Consider the following 15,765-nt stretch of genomic DNA (forward strand, 5'->3'; position numbering starts at 1 on the left):
TGTGGGCACTTGGTGGCAGAATGCCAGATTTCTTGGCACAGGATTTCAGGATTCCTATTTCTGGTGCCCACTTTGCCCTCCGAATGCCAGAAGAGCCGCATAGCACAGGGAGAGCAAACTGGGTAGTTTCTGAGCGCTGACTGCCAAGGAATCCTGTTTGCTTGGGGGAATATTGTCTTGTTGCATTGGATGCTATGATGATGACCTGTTTCTTACCTGGACATACTGGGGGGCGTGTTTGCGCGTCTAATGTATATTGTGTAAATTTTTGCAGCTGACACAAAGCGCAAAGTGGAGGAGATCTCTGAAGAGCTGAAGACTCTAGACACACGACTGTGGAATGAGCAAGACCCAAACTCTGCCATTCAGGATTCAGATGGCAATGGTAGGGAACTACCTGGCAAGACAGTCCTGCAAGGATGTTACTGAAATCTAGCCGTGGGGTGGGGTGATCACATGGAGCCTGAGGCAAGTCACCATTTTAAAAAGTCAGCAAATACAGTGGACCATCCAGATACAAACTTAATTCATTCCAGAGGTCCATATGTACCCTGAAAAGTCCAGATCTAGAGGTGCTGATTTTGTGCATGTGTGCGATGCAATAGAGTGCTTTGCATGTGCGAAGTGCGCAGAGCGCATGCGCGCATGGTGAAAACCGGAAGTATACACTTCTGGGTTTTGTCACGTTCACAACCCGAAAGTTACGTTACCCAAAGGTAATGTAACCCGAGGGTCCACTGTATGGCCTTCAGTGCTAAAAAACATATTGGTCCTCTGATTTTTGTGTTGGGATAATGTGCAAGGACCCTTACACAATGTGCCTTCATCCTTAGGGGCCCTCTGCAGTTTCAGATGTCTATTGGTGCAATTCTGTCAGATGGGCAAGCTATCGGCAAAGAAGGCATTGAACCTGCGTTTGTTCTCTTGTGACAACCGCAGTGCCCTACAAGAGGCAGAAATGCATCTTTTTCTTGCATTTGAGAGTTGTGCTCTCAGTGTACAACTTAGGACTTGGTTTGCTTCAGTGTTCAGGAATTGTAATGATCTGATATTGTACAAAATTTTACATAAAAGGTTTCCTGTTACACAAGCTTAGAAATCATTTTAGAAAAGTAAATATATAAGCAGATTGTCTTAAACATTTTGTTCATCATTGTAAAACAAAATATATTATAGTCCTTTTTTTCATTAGTGGGGGGTAAGGTTCGGGGTGAAACAGGACCTTCACCTCTAGGGGGCAGTACCTGCTCTTGCAGGTTTGGAAGCTAGAAACCTGTAAAAAGGAACTGCCGTTCTCAATGTGCTGAATTCTGCTTTTGTGTGGTGCAGAGTATTCTCTATCCTGAGTGTAATTGTAGAAATGCTCTTGGTAAGCCCAAATGACTTTGCTCCCACTTAAAAACTTTGTTTTGCCTGTTTGGTCAGTGACCCCAGAGCCTGTTCCAACTGCTTCTCCTCCTGAAAGTGACCCAGGTGATGACTCTGATTTCTGGGAGAGAGCGCTGCGGGGAGATGAGAAGACAGCCCAGATGCCAGACCAAACAAAGGTAACCTCCTGTCATCACACCTGATCATAACCAGTATCTGTCCAAATACTTTTAACGTGTGTGTGTGTATTCTTACCCGCAAAGCTGGTATATTTTCCTTTTTCTTGATTCTGACACCACCAGTGCGGGAGTTCTTTGTTTTTTATTTAGGCATGTTGCTGAGGCACTTATAAGTATCCCCTAAATTATAAGATTTGACTTATCAGTGAATTATTTTATTTTATAGATTTATATCCTAACTTCAGCAACATATCAGTCATAACAGGGAGACAATAAAATTCAAGTAATGAAAAAGAAACTCCGCTAATTGTCTTAAGCCTGCATAAACACAACTAACTGTAAGAGGCCTTTCTGGCTAAAAACATCTTCAAAGTGCGTTTAAAAGCACACACAGGAATTACCTTGTGCATAGGATAATTATGGGAGGGGTGGAGCATCTGCTTTGCACGCAGGTTCAGTCCCCGACATATCCAGATAAGGTTGGGAGAGGCACCTTTCTCAAACCCTCGAAAGCCCCTGTCAGTCAGTCAAACAGCCAGACACTGGTCTGACACTGTCAAAGGCAGATTCCTATGTTCCTGTAAGTTGCCTCACCACTGCCAATGTCTTAGTGTTGCATCCAAGCACAGTCATATGTTCCATATCTACTAAATCAGGGGTGGGGAACCTCCAGGCCACCAGATCTCCACATCTGGCCCACAAGCTCACTTCAGCCAAGCCATGTCCACTGCCCTACACCTCACGTGACACATCTCCAACAAAGCTTTGCAAGGGACATCACAAGACCCAACCAATTAGCTGCTTGTCACCTGCGGGCAAAAAGATCAGCTAGTGTCCTTTTAACACCAGGTGATTGGCCTGTCAAAACTGTCCTATGCAAGATGGGGGAGCTAGTGATCTGGCCCACTGGGCAGATACAGTCCCCCCCCACTGCAGTATTAGATAGATGCATCTGTTCGTTGTTGGCTCATGCACCATTGATGTTGGTGTTGTTATATGTTTATTATATTGTTATATTTATTTTGTTGTTGTTGTTATATTTTTATTATATTATTTATTTTGTTGTTACATTTTTATGTTATGAACTAGCCTGAGATCTGCGGGTGAAAAATATTTATAAAATTTGTGCACCACCCTTCATTCAAATATCCCAGAGCAGTTCACAACATAAAAATACTGATGGCACCATGCCATCAAAACGAGGGGGAAAATACATAATAAATCAAAAACAAACCAATAACCCCTCCTCCCACAAACACATTTAAAAAGCCATAGAATGTTAATCAGCCAAACCCTGGTTGAAGAGAAACAATTTCTCTTGGTGCGTAAAGATATGCCATGAAGGCGCCAGGTGAGCCTCCTGGGGAACCACTGCAGGAAAGGCCTGTTCTCATGTTGCCACCCTCCGGGCCTCTCATGCACAAGGCACACAAAGAAGGACCTCAAGTGATGAATGCAGGGTCTGGGTAATAATGAATTCCTTTGGCGAAACAAGTAGCTGAACTCAACAGTCTGTATCATGCAGAAATAATTCCCTCGCAACCCTACAACAGTGGCTTCTATGCATAGCACCCAAAGCCATTTAACTTCTGTCTTTTTTCTGCAGGAGGAAGAGCCAATCATGAAGACAGCAGACAGTCACCTAGCAGGTAAGTGTGTGGCCCATAAGTGCTGTGGCTCAAGAAAACAATCCTCTTAGGACTGTCAGAAAAGATGCTTTGAGGAACGTTCACCTGAACCAAAGAATTCAGAACTTTCTGAACCCTCCTTCTCCTATTCTTTCAAGAAGACTGGTTAACAGTCAGACATTTTTTTAATGGCCTGTATCTTTGGAAACTGCTGGTTCCTCCCCCCTTTGGCATCCTTTCCTCTTTTTAACATTGTTTAGTGTTCAGAAAGAGAGCAATGGCAACTGCAAGCGCTCCTGGATGACACTGCTTATCTAGATCCACTTCTGCCTGGATTTTGGTCTGGTTTGGGGATTGACTCAGCCTTGGCTACTTTAATGGATGACTGTTACAGAGAGAGGGGCAGGGAGTGTGACCCTGTTGTTCTTACTCAGTCTCTCAGCAACTTTTGAAAACATGGATCAGCTTCCTGGGATGGAGATTGGAGGCACTGCACTAGAGTGGTTTCATGCCAACCTGCACAGTTGAGTCTAAAAAGTAACATGGGAGGAGTGCAATTGGACTCCCTGGCCCTTAGGCTACAGGTTTCTGCAGGACAAAGCTTTGGAGCACGGTGCCATCTGTATGCTGATGACATGCAGCTCTGTTCTCCATCTGAATCAGAGGTTGTGAAAGCCCTGGAACAGAGCCTCAAGGCAGTGGTGGACTGGACAAGAGCCAATAAACTTGAGTTTGAATTCAGCGAAGATGGAGGCTTTGTGGGTGGGCGGTTCCTGTATCCAGAAGATAGGCCAGTTGCCCGTTCTGGGAAGGGTTGCACTCCCTCTCAAGGAGCAGGTACGTAGCTTAGGCGTACTCCTGGATATGTCCATCATTCGAGACCCAAGTGACCTCTGTGGCTAGGAGTGCCTTTTGTCAGCCATGGCCATAACTGGATTAGGACCCACTGGCCACTGTAGTCCATGCATTGTTACCCTCAAGACTGGATTACTACAATTCACTTTATGTGGGGCTGCCGTCGGACCTGGTCAGGAAGCTATGGCTGATGCAGAATGCAGCGATCAAACTGCACATGGGGGCAAACAGCTGACAGCATGAGACACCTCTGTTGAAACATCTCCATATGCTACTGGGCCAGGTTCAAGGGTCTTGTGTTGATATACAAGACCCTGAGTAAGTTGGGTCCAGGATGCCCTAAGGACCATCCGAACCCTTGTATCCAGCTTGATCACTGAAATCATCCAGAGAAGTGCTGATAGTTTTCCCCAGGTCACTGGTCCCATGCTGTGGAACACTCTTCCAGCACACTTCCATGCATTTCTTTTGTAAGTTAAGAGGACTATGCAGTTTTTTAAAATTTTGTTGAGTGGTGACTCATTTTAATTGTTTTGTACATTCCTCTTGCATCTTAGGCACATCCAACTTGTGCGTTTTCTACCCTGCACAGTTGAAGGCCGGCCAGCTGAAATTGTGCAAATTAAATGCATGCAAAGTTTTCCTGGTGCAAAAAGAACCTCCAAGGTCCTCTCAGCACACAGGCTCTGGAAGCTTGTGGGTAGCTCCATGAGATCTCACCGGAACTTGGATGGACCCATGAGATTTCACAAAAGTATCCTAAAACCAGTATGCTGAGCATGCCTTGCTTGGTAAGCAAGGCGGAGGGCTAAAAGTACTTTTTACATCAGGAAAACCCAACTTAGTGCTCTGGCACTGGAAGGCTAAGGCTGCCGGGGGGGGGGCATTTCCAGGGTTTGAGTATACGTGTTTTTGCCTATACACTGAACCCTTGAAACCAAACCCCCATGTAAGATGCTGTCATACTGTGTTGCTTTTAAAGGTTTCTTTCAAAAAAATGTTTTGACATTGCTGTATGCTAACTGGATACTTTATGAGAGGGTGGTATATAAATTATTTTATTTATAAATAAATAAATAATATGTGCTGTCTCGGATCTTTGCAGATTTCAAGAGAAAAATCCACTTCAAAGTTATCAAGAATCCTGGGGACCTGGTGCAGTTTATTCGTGACTTGAAGGAGAATGCCAGGAAGGTAAGATGTAGTAGAAGGCTTGCTTCTCTCCAGATTTACTATGCTATTGCTGAGCTGCTTTTATGTATGCAGTGTGGAATTGTTATCTGCCTAGTACATGGAACTTCCTTGTTCAGGGTCCAGGTGTTTGCTAGGGAACAATAATTGGGAGGTCTTCCTGGGGCCACTGGACAGGGATTGTCCAGCCTTTGTGATGTGCATGTTGTGATGGCATCTCGGCTGGATCAGTTTGCACCTTGCCTTTGTCCCTCCAGGACAAAGAAATGGTGAGAGAACCAGAGGAAGCATCTCAAGAAACTCCACCCAAAAGTGAGCCATCGTTAGGGACAGAGCACTCTGAAGAAGGGGCCCAGGAGGATGAGAAGGATGAGGAAGACCTGCTGGGGAAGTTTGAGAAGGAACTGGAAGACATCCTGCTGCCTAAGTCTGAAATGGCCAAGTTGAAGGAGGAGGTAAAATCTGAGATGGAAAAGGAGTTTGGTCACATCATTGATGAGGTGAGGATGCAGGAGACTAGCTATAATTTCCTTTCTGCACTACCCACCCGAGAAAACTATTGATGGGCCCTGGATGTTCTCTGTCCCTAATCACCTTGTATTTGCACATATTTTGCTGCCTTTGTGGGGAAAAGGGCTATAAACTTTGTATGTGTTTTTTAGTTTAGAAAAAACTGAGAGGGAGGGACACAAAATTGGCAAAGAATGATGAATAGTAAGGAGAGGGAATCTTTCTGCAAAGTGAAGGAACTTTCTTCAGGCAGCACCAGTGGTGGGGAAGGGAGGGGACTAACAGAGGAAGTGGTGTCTGAATGATGCAGGAGCGAGACGTGTAGTCAGTATGGTTGCCCTGGTGGAGCCTTACAACCACAAGGACTAGAAATATGATTGAAAACGGAGTCTTGCAGATCCAGACTCTACACCTGTGGTTCTCAAAGCGGGTGGTCCGGCCCCCTGGAGGGGCAGGGGGGGTTGCCTAGCAGGCGAAGGGGGGACTGAAGGTGTAAATGACTGTTAGACTTTGAAAACCTGGTATCACTAGATCAAGTTCATTTGTTTTGTTTAACTAATTAAATAGTTCTGATTGCATTTTGAATAAATGTGCATTTAATTGTTGCTGTTTCAAATTTTATTGCGTTATTACCTTCCATAGTAGGTCATGCAAACCACTGTTCTGAATATTGCTTTTAGTAAGGAGGGGGCACTGGGAATGAGTGGATTCAGGGGAGCAGAGACCCAGGAAAGTGTGGGAGCAACTGCTGTACACTTAACTGCAGGAAATGAGCCAGGCTGCTACTCAACTGGATCTCTCTCTTTCTCAATAAATAAATAGACCTTAGCTTATCCTTTCTTGGATCATTTACTGGCAGGTGGAGGATGAGTTGGAAACAGAAGGCCTGAAAGGTGAGTTTGATCGAAAGCAAGCCTCCAAGTCTTTGGCGTCTACCCTCAACAAGCTTATTGACAAGCTGGATCCTGGCAAAGACTTGAATAAAGGAGATAAGGAGCAGGAGCCACAGCCAGGGGAGGAAGAAGAGGTAGCAGCAGATGGGGAAGATACTGCTGAAGAAGACGTAGCCAAACCAGCAACCGGTATGTTCTCATACAGATAAGGTTGGCTTCATTTTTTTCAGTGCCAGTAAATTTGAGGACTGTTTTTGGATCAGCCAACAGGGGGTGACATTTTGTCATAAATGGGTTGATCCACATGCGGACTTGCTCAGAGAGCAGGGCAAGATGTCAAGGGTTTAGCAAATAATTTGGGAGCAGGTGGCTAGCAAGTTGTGATGTGATGAAGAAAACCATAGCAGAAACACTGTAGTTATGGAGAAGCCTTTGAATGCCCAATGGGTGAGACTTCTTAGAAGGGCTCTTTCATCACTTATCCTTGCTCTCATTCTTAAAATTCCTGCAGGGGACAGCCTGTGAGGTCTCTGGAGAGTTTCATTTTTGTAACACAACTGCTCAGACACCAGTCCTGGAACAGGCTTTGCCCACCTGGTGCCCTCCAGCTGTTTTGGACTCCAGTGCCCATCTGGTTGGGGATGGTGGGAGTTTTGCTCTAAAGCAGCAGGAGGTGCCGCAGGTTGGCCAAAGCGATTCTATAAGCTTGCCAGAGCTGGCCTGTCTAATGCCCTTCTCCATTTGTGACTATCTGCGCATTTAAAAAAGACATAAGACTTCACCTGCTCTCCCAGGTGCATTTCCTTAGCACTGGTCAGTAAGTGACTGGGAGGCAGGGGGCAGGTAGGATGATGCATTGTAGACAGAGAACTGATGGTGGGAGGAGTTTTCCCAGTAATGTTTGCCAGTTTCCAAACTGATGGAAATAGTTATTTGCTACGGGGGGGGGGGGGGTGTCCAGCAACATAGAAGTTCCCAACTCTTTTCTTTTTTAAAGTCCCTTGCATTTCAACTCTTTCCTTTTTTAAAGTCCCTTGCATTTCAACTCTTTCCTTTTTTAAAGTCCCTTGCATTTCATTCTAACCCATGTGCAAGTTTTTGTTTTGTTTTTTGGCTAAGCCCATTTTGCCCTTTTTGCTTGCTTCTCATACTCTTGATTGTTCCTGCTAGCCTTGGGAAAGGCAGGGCACTGAAGTCTTGGCCACCTTGCCTAGCTCTCCCCATTTTCCTTGTGATATTTCTAGCCAGGCATTACCCAGATGCTTTCAAGTCACAAGACAGCCTTCCCCAACCGGGTACGCTGCAGAGATTTAGCTCCCAACCAGCACTACTAGGGATGGTGGGAGTCCGGAGGGCACCAGGGTTGGGAAAGACTGCCTTAAGGGTTAGAAACTTGCTGTTCAGGGACTTAGGATGCTCAGTTTTCAGCCCAATATAACCACCACACCTTTCTGGGACTTCCTGCCTTCCTTTTCCTCTGCAGTCCAGGGACCTTCTGCATTTTGCAAAATTTCCAAATGCTTTGAAAATAAACCCGTAGAAAAAAAAACTGTGCTCAAAGCACCATAAGTACAATTGGCAGAAATTTTCCTTTTGAATGCAGACTATCCCCAGCCTTGCTTGTAGGCCCTTCCAGCTTGCGCTCTCATTCTCTCTCCCCCTCCCTCCACAAATATTGGCCTACTGACCCTCCTCTGTCCCCTTTTCTGTCTCAGATGGCGACCCAGACGGGCGCGTGAAAGTCAGGGTCACTAAAGTAAAGCCAGGCAGCGCTCAGCAGAAGCTGCTGCGAGTCCAAGAGATGAGCAGGGACAACCCACAGCTGCGCCACATAGAGAGTGTGGTTAAGGACCTGTTGGAGAAGGAAGGCCTGAAGGCAGAAGGTAACGCAGCCATGTAACCTGGACAGCCGGAGGTGGCCTTGAGCCTTTTTTAGCCTGGGCGGGGTTGTGTTTAGGGGGAGTTCTTTAAGGGAGAGCAGTCAGGGATGCAAAGTCACTGGAGGGCTCTCTTAATTGCAAACCACAGGGAGCCATTGGCCATTCTGCTCCTGAGCTGATAATCTCACAGTGGTACCTTGGTTCTCAAACTGAATCCATTCTGGAAGTCCGTTCTAAAACCAGGACATGCTTTCCCATAGAAAGTAATGCAAAACGGATTAATCTGTTCCAGACTTTTAAAAACAACCCCTAAAACAGCAGTTTAACATGAATTTTACTAACGAGACCATTGATCCATAAAATGAAAGCAATAATCAATGTACTGTACTATAAGATAAATAAGACAGTATTGTAGATGATAAAATTTAAAATTACATTTTTCTTACCTGCACTGATGATAGTCATTGTTTGTATGGGGGGGCTTTTATCCATTTCCACAATCAATCAATCAGTAGCTGAATTGGGTTCCACACAGTCACAAAAACAAACTAACTGAAAAAGCCTCAAAAACAAAAAATGCAAAATAAATAGCAAAAACAAAAGCACCAAATTTAAGCTCCAAATATCACCTCAGAACACTGCTATCGGAAACGGAATAATTCAATTACAATGGGAGGACACAAATTAGCAGCGCAACAGTAAAAACGGAAGCTCAGGACTCAAAACAGAGCACGTTCGGCTTCCAAAAAAGTTTGAAAACTGGAACACCTACTTCCAGTTTTGCAGCATTCAGGTTCCAAGTTGTTCGTGAACTAAGCTGTTCGAAAACCGAGGTACCACTGTACATTATCTGCTTAATTCTTCTCCCAAGAAGGTTTCTGAGGCCAGGATTTGAACTTCTAGAACTTGAAGATTTTTAAAAGTACAGTAAGCCCGCTCCACCCCATTCTGCCCCTGCCCCTTTTCGCCCTTTTCCTGACATCTTTGATCATGCAGCCTTCAGATATGCCTAAACCAGGAGTTGCCTGTAAGATTATACATTTTAATTTTGAGACCCTTCAGCCGTAATGTAGGGGGAAACAAAGAGCTGGCTTGTAGTGGATGAAGGTAGAAGTTTGATGTGAATCCCATTTATGATGTGCTTTGATACGGGAGATGGGGAAGAATTCAAGTGTAATCACCAATATCTGTCAAAACCAGAGTGTTAAAGGAGAAAAGAAAATGGGAAGTTGGATTTGTAAGAACTAGGTCAGGGGTAGACAACCTAAGGCCCGTGGGCCGGATGTGGCCCAATTGCCTTCTAAATCCGGCCTGTGGTCGGTCTGGGAATCAGCGTGTTTTTACACAAGTAGAATGTGTCCTTTTATTTAAAATTCATCTCTGGGTTATTTGTGGGGCATAGGAAGTTGTTCATTTTTTTTCTCCTCCAAAATATAGTCCGGCCCCCCACATGGTCTGAGGGACGGTGGACCGGCCCAGGGCTGAAAAAGGTTGCTGACCCCTGAACTAGGTTCTACTGCATAGTATTGTCATCATCCTTTTGTGTGTATGCCACCTTTCTGTAGTTAAAACCATGCTCAAGACAGTTTACAACATGAAAAGATTCACATAAAAACAAACATAACAAAAGTAGTAATAAAGAATAAATAAAAGACATCAAGCAGACACAACCAAACTGAACAATTTCCACATAATCGTAATAAGATCTGAAGATAAAAATACAAAAAAAATAGCATCAGCAACAGTGATAGTAGCCACAAACCCCTACCCCAGCCCAAAATTCTCTTCAGCAGCCACAGCATTTGTAGCTGGAGTCAGTCAGGGCCCTGCCCTCCCAGACCAGGTGGGAAAAGGCCCACAAGTCAGAGAGCACGTCTTCCAGGACTCTCAGTCAAGATAGTAGGCCATCAAGTGACTTTATGTAACATCTGACTTTTGTTCTTTTTGAAATCCCAGTGAATTGTGACTGAAGTGCATTAATTACCTGTACACAAGATTAGGTACCTTCTTGTTCTTTGGCGATCACTCGTAGCTGAGTAGGATTGTCTTCCATGAATATGGCCTTAACAGTGTGTCCATAAGTAACTGTGGAGGCCAATTCTGGATCCACACATCCCTCCACAGTGGGGACATAGGTACCACTGTCTTAAAGGCCTCATGGCTCCTATTCTTGAGATTTTAAATGATGGCAAGCTAAGCATTTTGTTAGTCAAATGTCAACATGCAGGTTCACCCACACATGGTAACCATGGAGATGAGCATCCATCCCTGCTGTACCTGCATCACCATTCCTGGACCCTTTCTACAATTAAAAGACCTATGGGCAGTTTAGTTCCGGGGGGATAATGTGGGAGCAGCATGCTCTTGTCTTCAACATTAGAGGTTTCTCTGGAACCCAAACCCACTCCCCTTGTGTTAAAAGGAAGGAGAAAGCAGCATGCAACTTATATGTACCAACCTGCAATGTTTGGTTCTGTTCTTTCCGGAACCACTATAACTGGTTGTGCGTGCACACGCTCTTGCTAAACCCCCAAGCTAATAGCTCTTTAAAACTAGAAGAGGGCCATAAAAACAGCTCCTCTAGCAGTACTGTTTTTCCCCAGACAGAATTTTGGGGACCAAACTGCCTGTGACCTTTTGCTGTGCCTCTTCCCCACACTGCTCCAATAACACTCAGCCATAGCAACTGCATGATGGGACACAGTTGGGCTCATTGTTTACCTTCATCTAAAGGTAAACAATGCTTCAATGGCCAGCATTTGCAGAAGGCAGGGGAAATACTGAGCTAAGCTGTGTCGCTGTGCACTTCTGCTTTAACTAAAATATTACTGGGAGATGCAGGGAAGAGGTGTGGACTGGCAGCTGTTGCGTGTAGATCTTTGTGTGGGTACTGCACATGTTGGTTGTAGTTTGAGGGCAGGCTAGTCCTGATGTGGCTGCATCTCCTGCTGTTGCTCCTCCAGTTAAGAGATGCCCTCTGTCTCTTTCTTAGCAGGGCAAGCCTGCTAGACCTCCTTGCCGTGCTCTTGTATCTTCATGTGCCATTTCCCTCAAATATGACCCACCAAGGACTGGGGGCAGGGCAACTAACGTGTGGCTAACTTTGTGGCTGGCAGGTAAAATTGAAATCAAGATTGTGACCACGGGTGGCCTGGGCGACGATGATGATACCCATTGGCTGTCAGAAGAGGACACCAAAAATCTCAAGGACATCTTCTTCAATATTCTGGTGAGGGCCCAAGATGAAGCGAGTGTTTTAATGAGGAGAAAGAGGTTGTTCCCCTCCATATCACACCATGTTTATATTTAATATGGAATAAGGAAGAGGAAGAACTGCTTGCAAGTCCTGGCCTCTGGTGTGGAACACTGGCTATAGTTGTGGTCTTTGGTGGGGACAAGGGTGTGCACCAGGGCTGGCCCAAAACATTTTGGCACCTGAAGCAAACTGCAAAATGGTACTCCCCACCCACCCCTGCCAGAGAAGAAGGGGTGAGTGAAGATCTGCATCAGAAACAAGGGGGGAATAAAGATCTACGCTGGAAACAAGGGAACAACGGTGGGAGGGAGACCAGCAGCACCTTCTATTTGCCAAGAGGCCACTGTAGAGGCGGCATGGGGGACAGCTGTAGTCGGCAGCAGTGGGCGATGCGTTCCTTGGAGGCTGGATCTTCTGTCGCAGTGGATGCTGCCGTCTGAAGCGGTAGCCTCACCTTACCTCACGAGTGGGCTGGCCCTGCTCTGCACATAGAATCATAGAATTGTAGAGTTGGACAGGACCACAAGATTCACCTGGTAAAGCCCATGCAGGAAGTAGCTGTACCATGACTAATAAATGGTAACCACTTAAGTAGGGCGGCTTTTTCAGTACCCTTAAAGATGGCAGCAGAGTGGGAAACTCAAAACAAACCCACAGAGCAGAATCTCCCAGGAACATTTCTTAGGCATGTTTCACAGGAATGAATAGGAACAGTGCCCTTCCCATTCATGTCAACAAAGCTTGGCAGAAGAGCCTCCTGGTGGAATGAGGGATGTGTTTCCTCCTGGCAGACTCTACGGCGCACTCCCTGTATTCCTTTCCTGTTGAGGGAGAGGGCTTGCCATTTAGATTTTATACCTAGAGTGCCAAAATATCTTGGGTTGGCAGTGGGACCTAGAATTTGTCACCCACCATTCATATGATTGATTGTATGTGTATATATATTACACACAGAGAGAGACTGCTGTGCCCCTGCTTGCTGTTCACCTTCCCAACCCTATTTCCGAAGCCATTTCTCTCTTCTTTCCCTGAGCCCCACTTTACACCTCTGTTTTCACCTTCACCCCCATGTCTGTACCTCCCCCCATTTTGTGCAGCCCCCTTGGAAAGAAACCACCCCCGTGGTAATGTTCTGCATCTTCTTTTTTCTACATATTGGACCGACTTTTCACCTTCTCAGTTAACAAGCCATAATCTCCTCCTGTTCTTCAGACCCGTTCACACCCCTGCTTTCATCTTGAACCCCTTTCTCATGGCTCCTAAACCCCCCTTTTTGTAACCCCCTTTATAAGCCAATTTTCACCTTTACACCCCTTTTTCCTCTATGCACCTTTTCTCATCTCTTCCTTGCACACAGATCACCCCATTTCCTTGCCTTCGCCTCTCTCCTAATGTGCAGCTACTTTGTGCACATACATTTTGTGCTGATATGTTACCGTATCTTGAAAATAAATAGAGGCTTAAGAGCAAGCCTGTCAGCTTGTTCAGTTAGAGAGGTTTCAGTTGATGGTTGTTGCACATATATGGGTGATTGCTTGTTAATAAAATAATTGCTAAGTTCCCAAATTGAATTTGGAGCTTCTTATTGAAGACAACACATAGTGGCAGGAGAGAATCATATAATGTAAAGGTCGTATGGAATATCATAGTTTATCTCTCACACATGAGACAAGTGAAGAATGGAAGAGGGAGAAGTTTTTAACAGTCATTTTCCCCCTTTCAGTTTTTCTCCCATCTCACTGTACTCAAACAATAGCAGAGGTTTGAGTAAAGCAAGGATGGAAAGAGACTGAGGTGTGGTCTTTTTTTAAAGGCAAATCAGTTTTAACAAGAAGAAATAGCGTCTGTGTTGTACCCTTCTCTGCCAACATCAAAAAGCTAACACAACAGCGCCATTCCCAGCTCCCTTTTTGCTGTACCAAACCTTGTTTTGAAATCCCATTTCTCTCCCCCTCCCCATGTTCATTGTACTCAACCCTCTGTCATTGTACTCAACCCTCTGTCATGCCACTTTTTCCCTTTCAGTTTGTCTCCATTCCTCCTGTCCTAAAACTTCTGGTGTTGTTTGAAACCTCCATTTCCTTTCCAGCTTTAGTCATGCTTCTGCTGTTTTAAACCACCACTTTTCTGCACCCTGACTCCGTGCAAATCCAAGATTGTGATACAGCACTACAAATCCTCCAATGTTGGTTTCATTTTGATGTATATAGGAAGATATATGCATACACATACACAAATGTGTTGGTGTGCTTCTCCCTGCCCTCATTGCCTTTTGCTTCCCCTCCCAGATCCAGGGTACGGAAGAAGCTCATAAAGAGCAGCGGAGGCAGCGACAGCTGGAAGACAACTATCGTTTTGTGTGGGGGCGCAGGCAGGATGAATTACCAGCTGCTGGCAGCGCTGATTCAGATGAACTGGATTTCTGAACCTCAACAAGTGTTGGAACTTGGTCACCTGTGGCTTTCCCCCCTGCAAGACTTCTTGGGCACCGTTTCAGTTGCTCGCCAGGAAGAACAGTGTGTTTCAATAGTGACCAGAATCCCATTAGAATTGCCTACAAAGTGACTGGCAAGTGTGAGGGGCATCTCTTGCCCATAAGGTGCAAACCTGTCTTCGTTGGACCCACTATCGTCTCATGAGTTTCTTTCTCTTTCTTTCTTTCTTTCTTTCTCTCCCTCCTTCCCATCCCCTTCTCTCTCTGTCTCTCTCAAGTACCCTCAGGCATGTCCCCACCATAGCCTAAAAGGCTTCCATAAGCTGCCTCACACGGCCATGGCAGCCTTGGTGCCAAATCTGTGGTGCCCTCCCATGCCACGCTGTTGGCATCAACCCTCACAGTCTCATGCCAGCTGTGCTTGGCATCAGGAGCAAAAAAACCAGGCCACCCACTTGACTCATTGGGAGCTTTGTGCAGCCAAGAGTCTCTTGACCTGATGCTGTTTTGGGGTGTGCAGTTCCAGGTGGAAACAGGCCTTTGGCTCAATGCAACATGGAGTGGAGAGCTGGAACTCATTCACCGCCCACCCCACTTTCCCCAAAGCTCTTGTGTATGTGGAGGAAACCCCTGGGCTTATGCAGATGGCTGCCTCTCACCTGTGTGCCTTGAACCTGGAGGAGGGTGGCGAGGGAGAGGACACTCTTTCCCTGTCCTGTCTTGGCCTCTTCCTAGCATTCTGTTGGGGAGGGAAGGTTTGCATGAAGCAAGTTCAAGTCTGCTCTGTCGTTTACAGGCCATTCCTCTACTATTTTTCATTTGCATAGCACCAAGCCATTGTGCAAGGTCTGCAGCCTTGGTCTAGTAAACCCCAGCAAAGAGAGAATGCGAAATAGTGGTTAGTTGGGAGAATGTTGCAAACTGTTCTCTCTTCCGGCATTGTTTCACATATACTAAGGCCCTCGGCATGGGAGTATGTGCTGAATTGTGCTGAAACACAGCTTCTTACGGCAAAGGCTGGCTGTTACTTCTGTGAAGTCTCAAGCCACAAGCCTGGCTGAAATCTCTTGCAGCGAGACAAGCGTTCAGCTTACGTGATGGATGACTGGAGGTGAGGAGTCCCTGGCCAAGGAAGGGGAGAGGCTGGAAGAATCGGGCTGCCTGCCTGGCCTTGGCACATACAGGATGATTCGGTTCTCTTTTTTCCTATCAATAAACCCAGATCAACCCAGAATTCTAGATTTCAGTGTTTTGCTTTTGTGTGTGTGTGTGTGTGTGTGTGAGAGAGAGAGAGAGAGAGAGAGAGAGAGAGGGAGAGAGAGGGGGAGAGAGAGAGGATGCAAATGAGCCAAGCAAGGACACTGGATACAGAATTCCTAATGTACTAGAGAGACCTTTTTTTACCTTCACAAGCCAAAACATGTGATATAAAATGTGTCTTGCAACGCGCTGAAGACCTTTTTTCAGTTTGTTTTTGCAAATCTTCAGTGAAGGTGCCTTACTGAGGATCTTGATGGCAAAGGGGCCATGTCTCATTAAGCAAATAAATCTAAGGCTGGATTTAGGAACAG

The 15,765-nt window shown here is 45.7% G+C and overlaps 1 protein-coding gene across 3 annotated transcripts in view; it reads left to right on the forward strand.

Annotated features, from left to right (window-relative positions):
* Positions 1-15,428, forward strand: part of OS9 (OS9 endoplasmic reticulum lectin) — a 31,188-nt gene extending 15,760 nt beyond the window's left edge. Inside the window, exons 7-15 of one of the 3 annotated variants that reach the window (XM_080987441.1) lie at positions 275-400; positions 1,426-1,547; positions 3,154-3,196; positions 5,136-5,224; positions 5,479-5,721; positions 6,591-6,813; positions 8,340-8,507; positions 11,621-11,733; positions 14,049-15,428. In XM_080987441.1, the coding sequence (XP_080843567.1) occupies positions 275-400; positions 1,426-1,547; positions 3,154-3,196; positions 5,136-5,224; positions 5,479-5,721; positions 6,591-6,813; positions 8,340-8,507; positions 11,621-11,733; positions 14,049-14,186 (1,265 nt within the window). In that variant the 3' untranslated portion in view covers positions 14,187-15,428. The remainder of the gene's footprint in view (positions 1-274; positions 401-1,425; positions 1,548-3,153; positions 3,197-5,135; positions 5,225-5,478; positions 5,722-6,590; positions 6,814-8,339; positions 8,508-11,620; positions 11,734-14,048) is intronic. The other 2 variants (XM_080987442.1, XM_080987443.1) reach the window with 2 other exon arrangements.
* Positions 15,429-15,765: the final 337 nt, after the last annotated feature.

This window comes from Podarcis pityusensis, assembly GCF_964106645.2.
Source record: "Podarcis pityusensis genome assembly, chromosome: 2".
In the NCBI taxonomy this organism is placed as follows: domain Eukaryota; kingdom Metazoa; phylum Chordata; class Lepidosauria; order Squamata; family Lacertidae; genus Podarcis; species Podarcis pityusensis.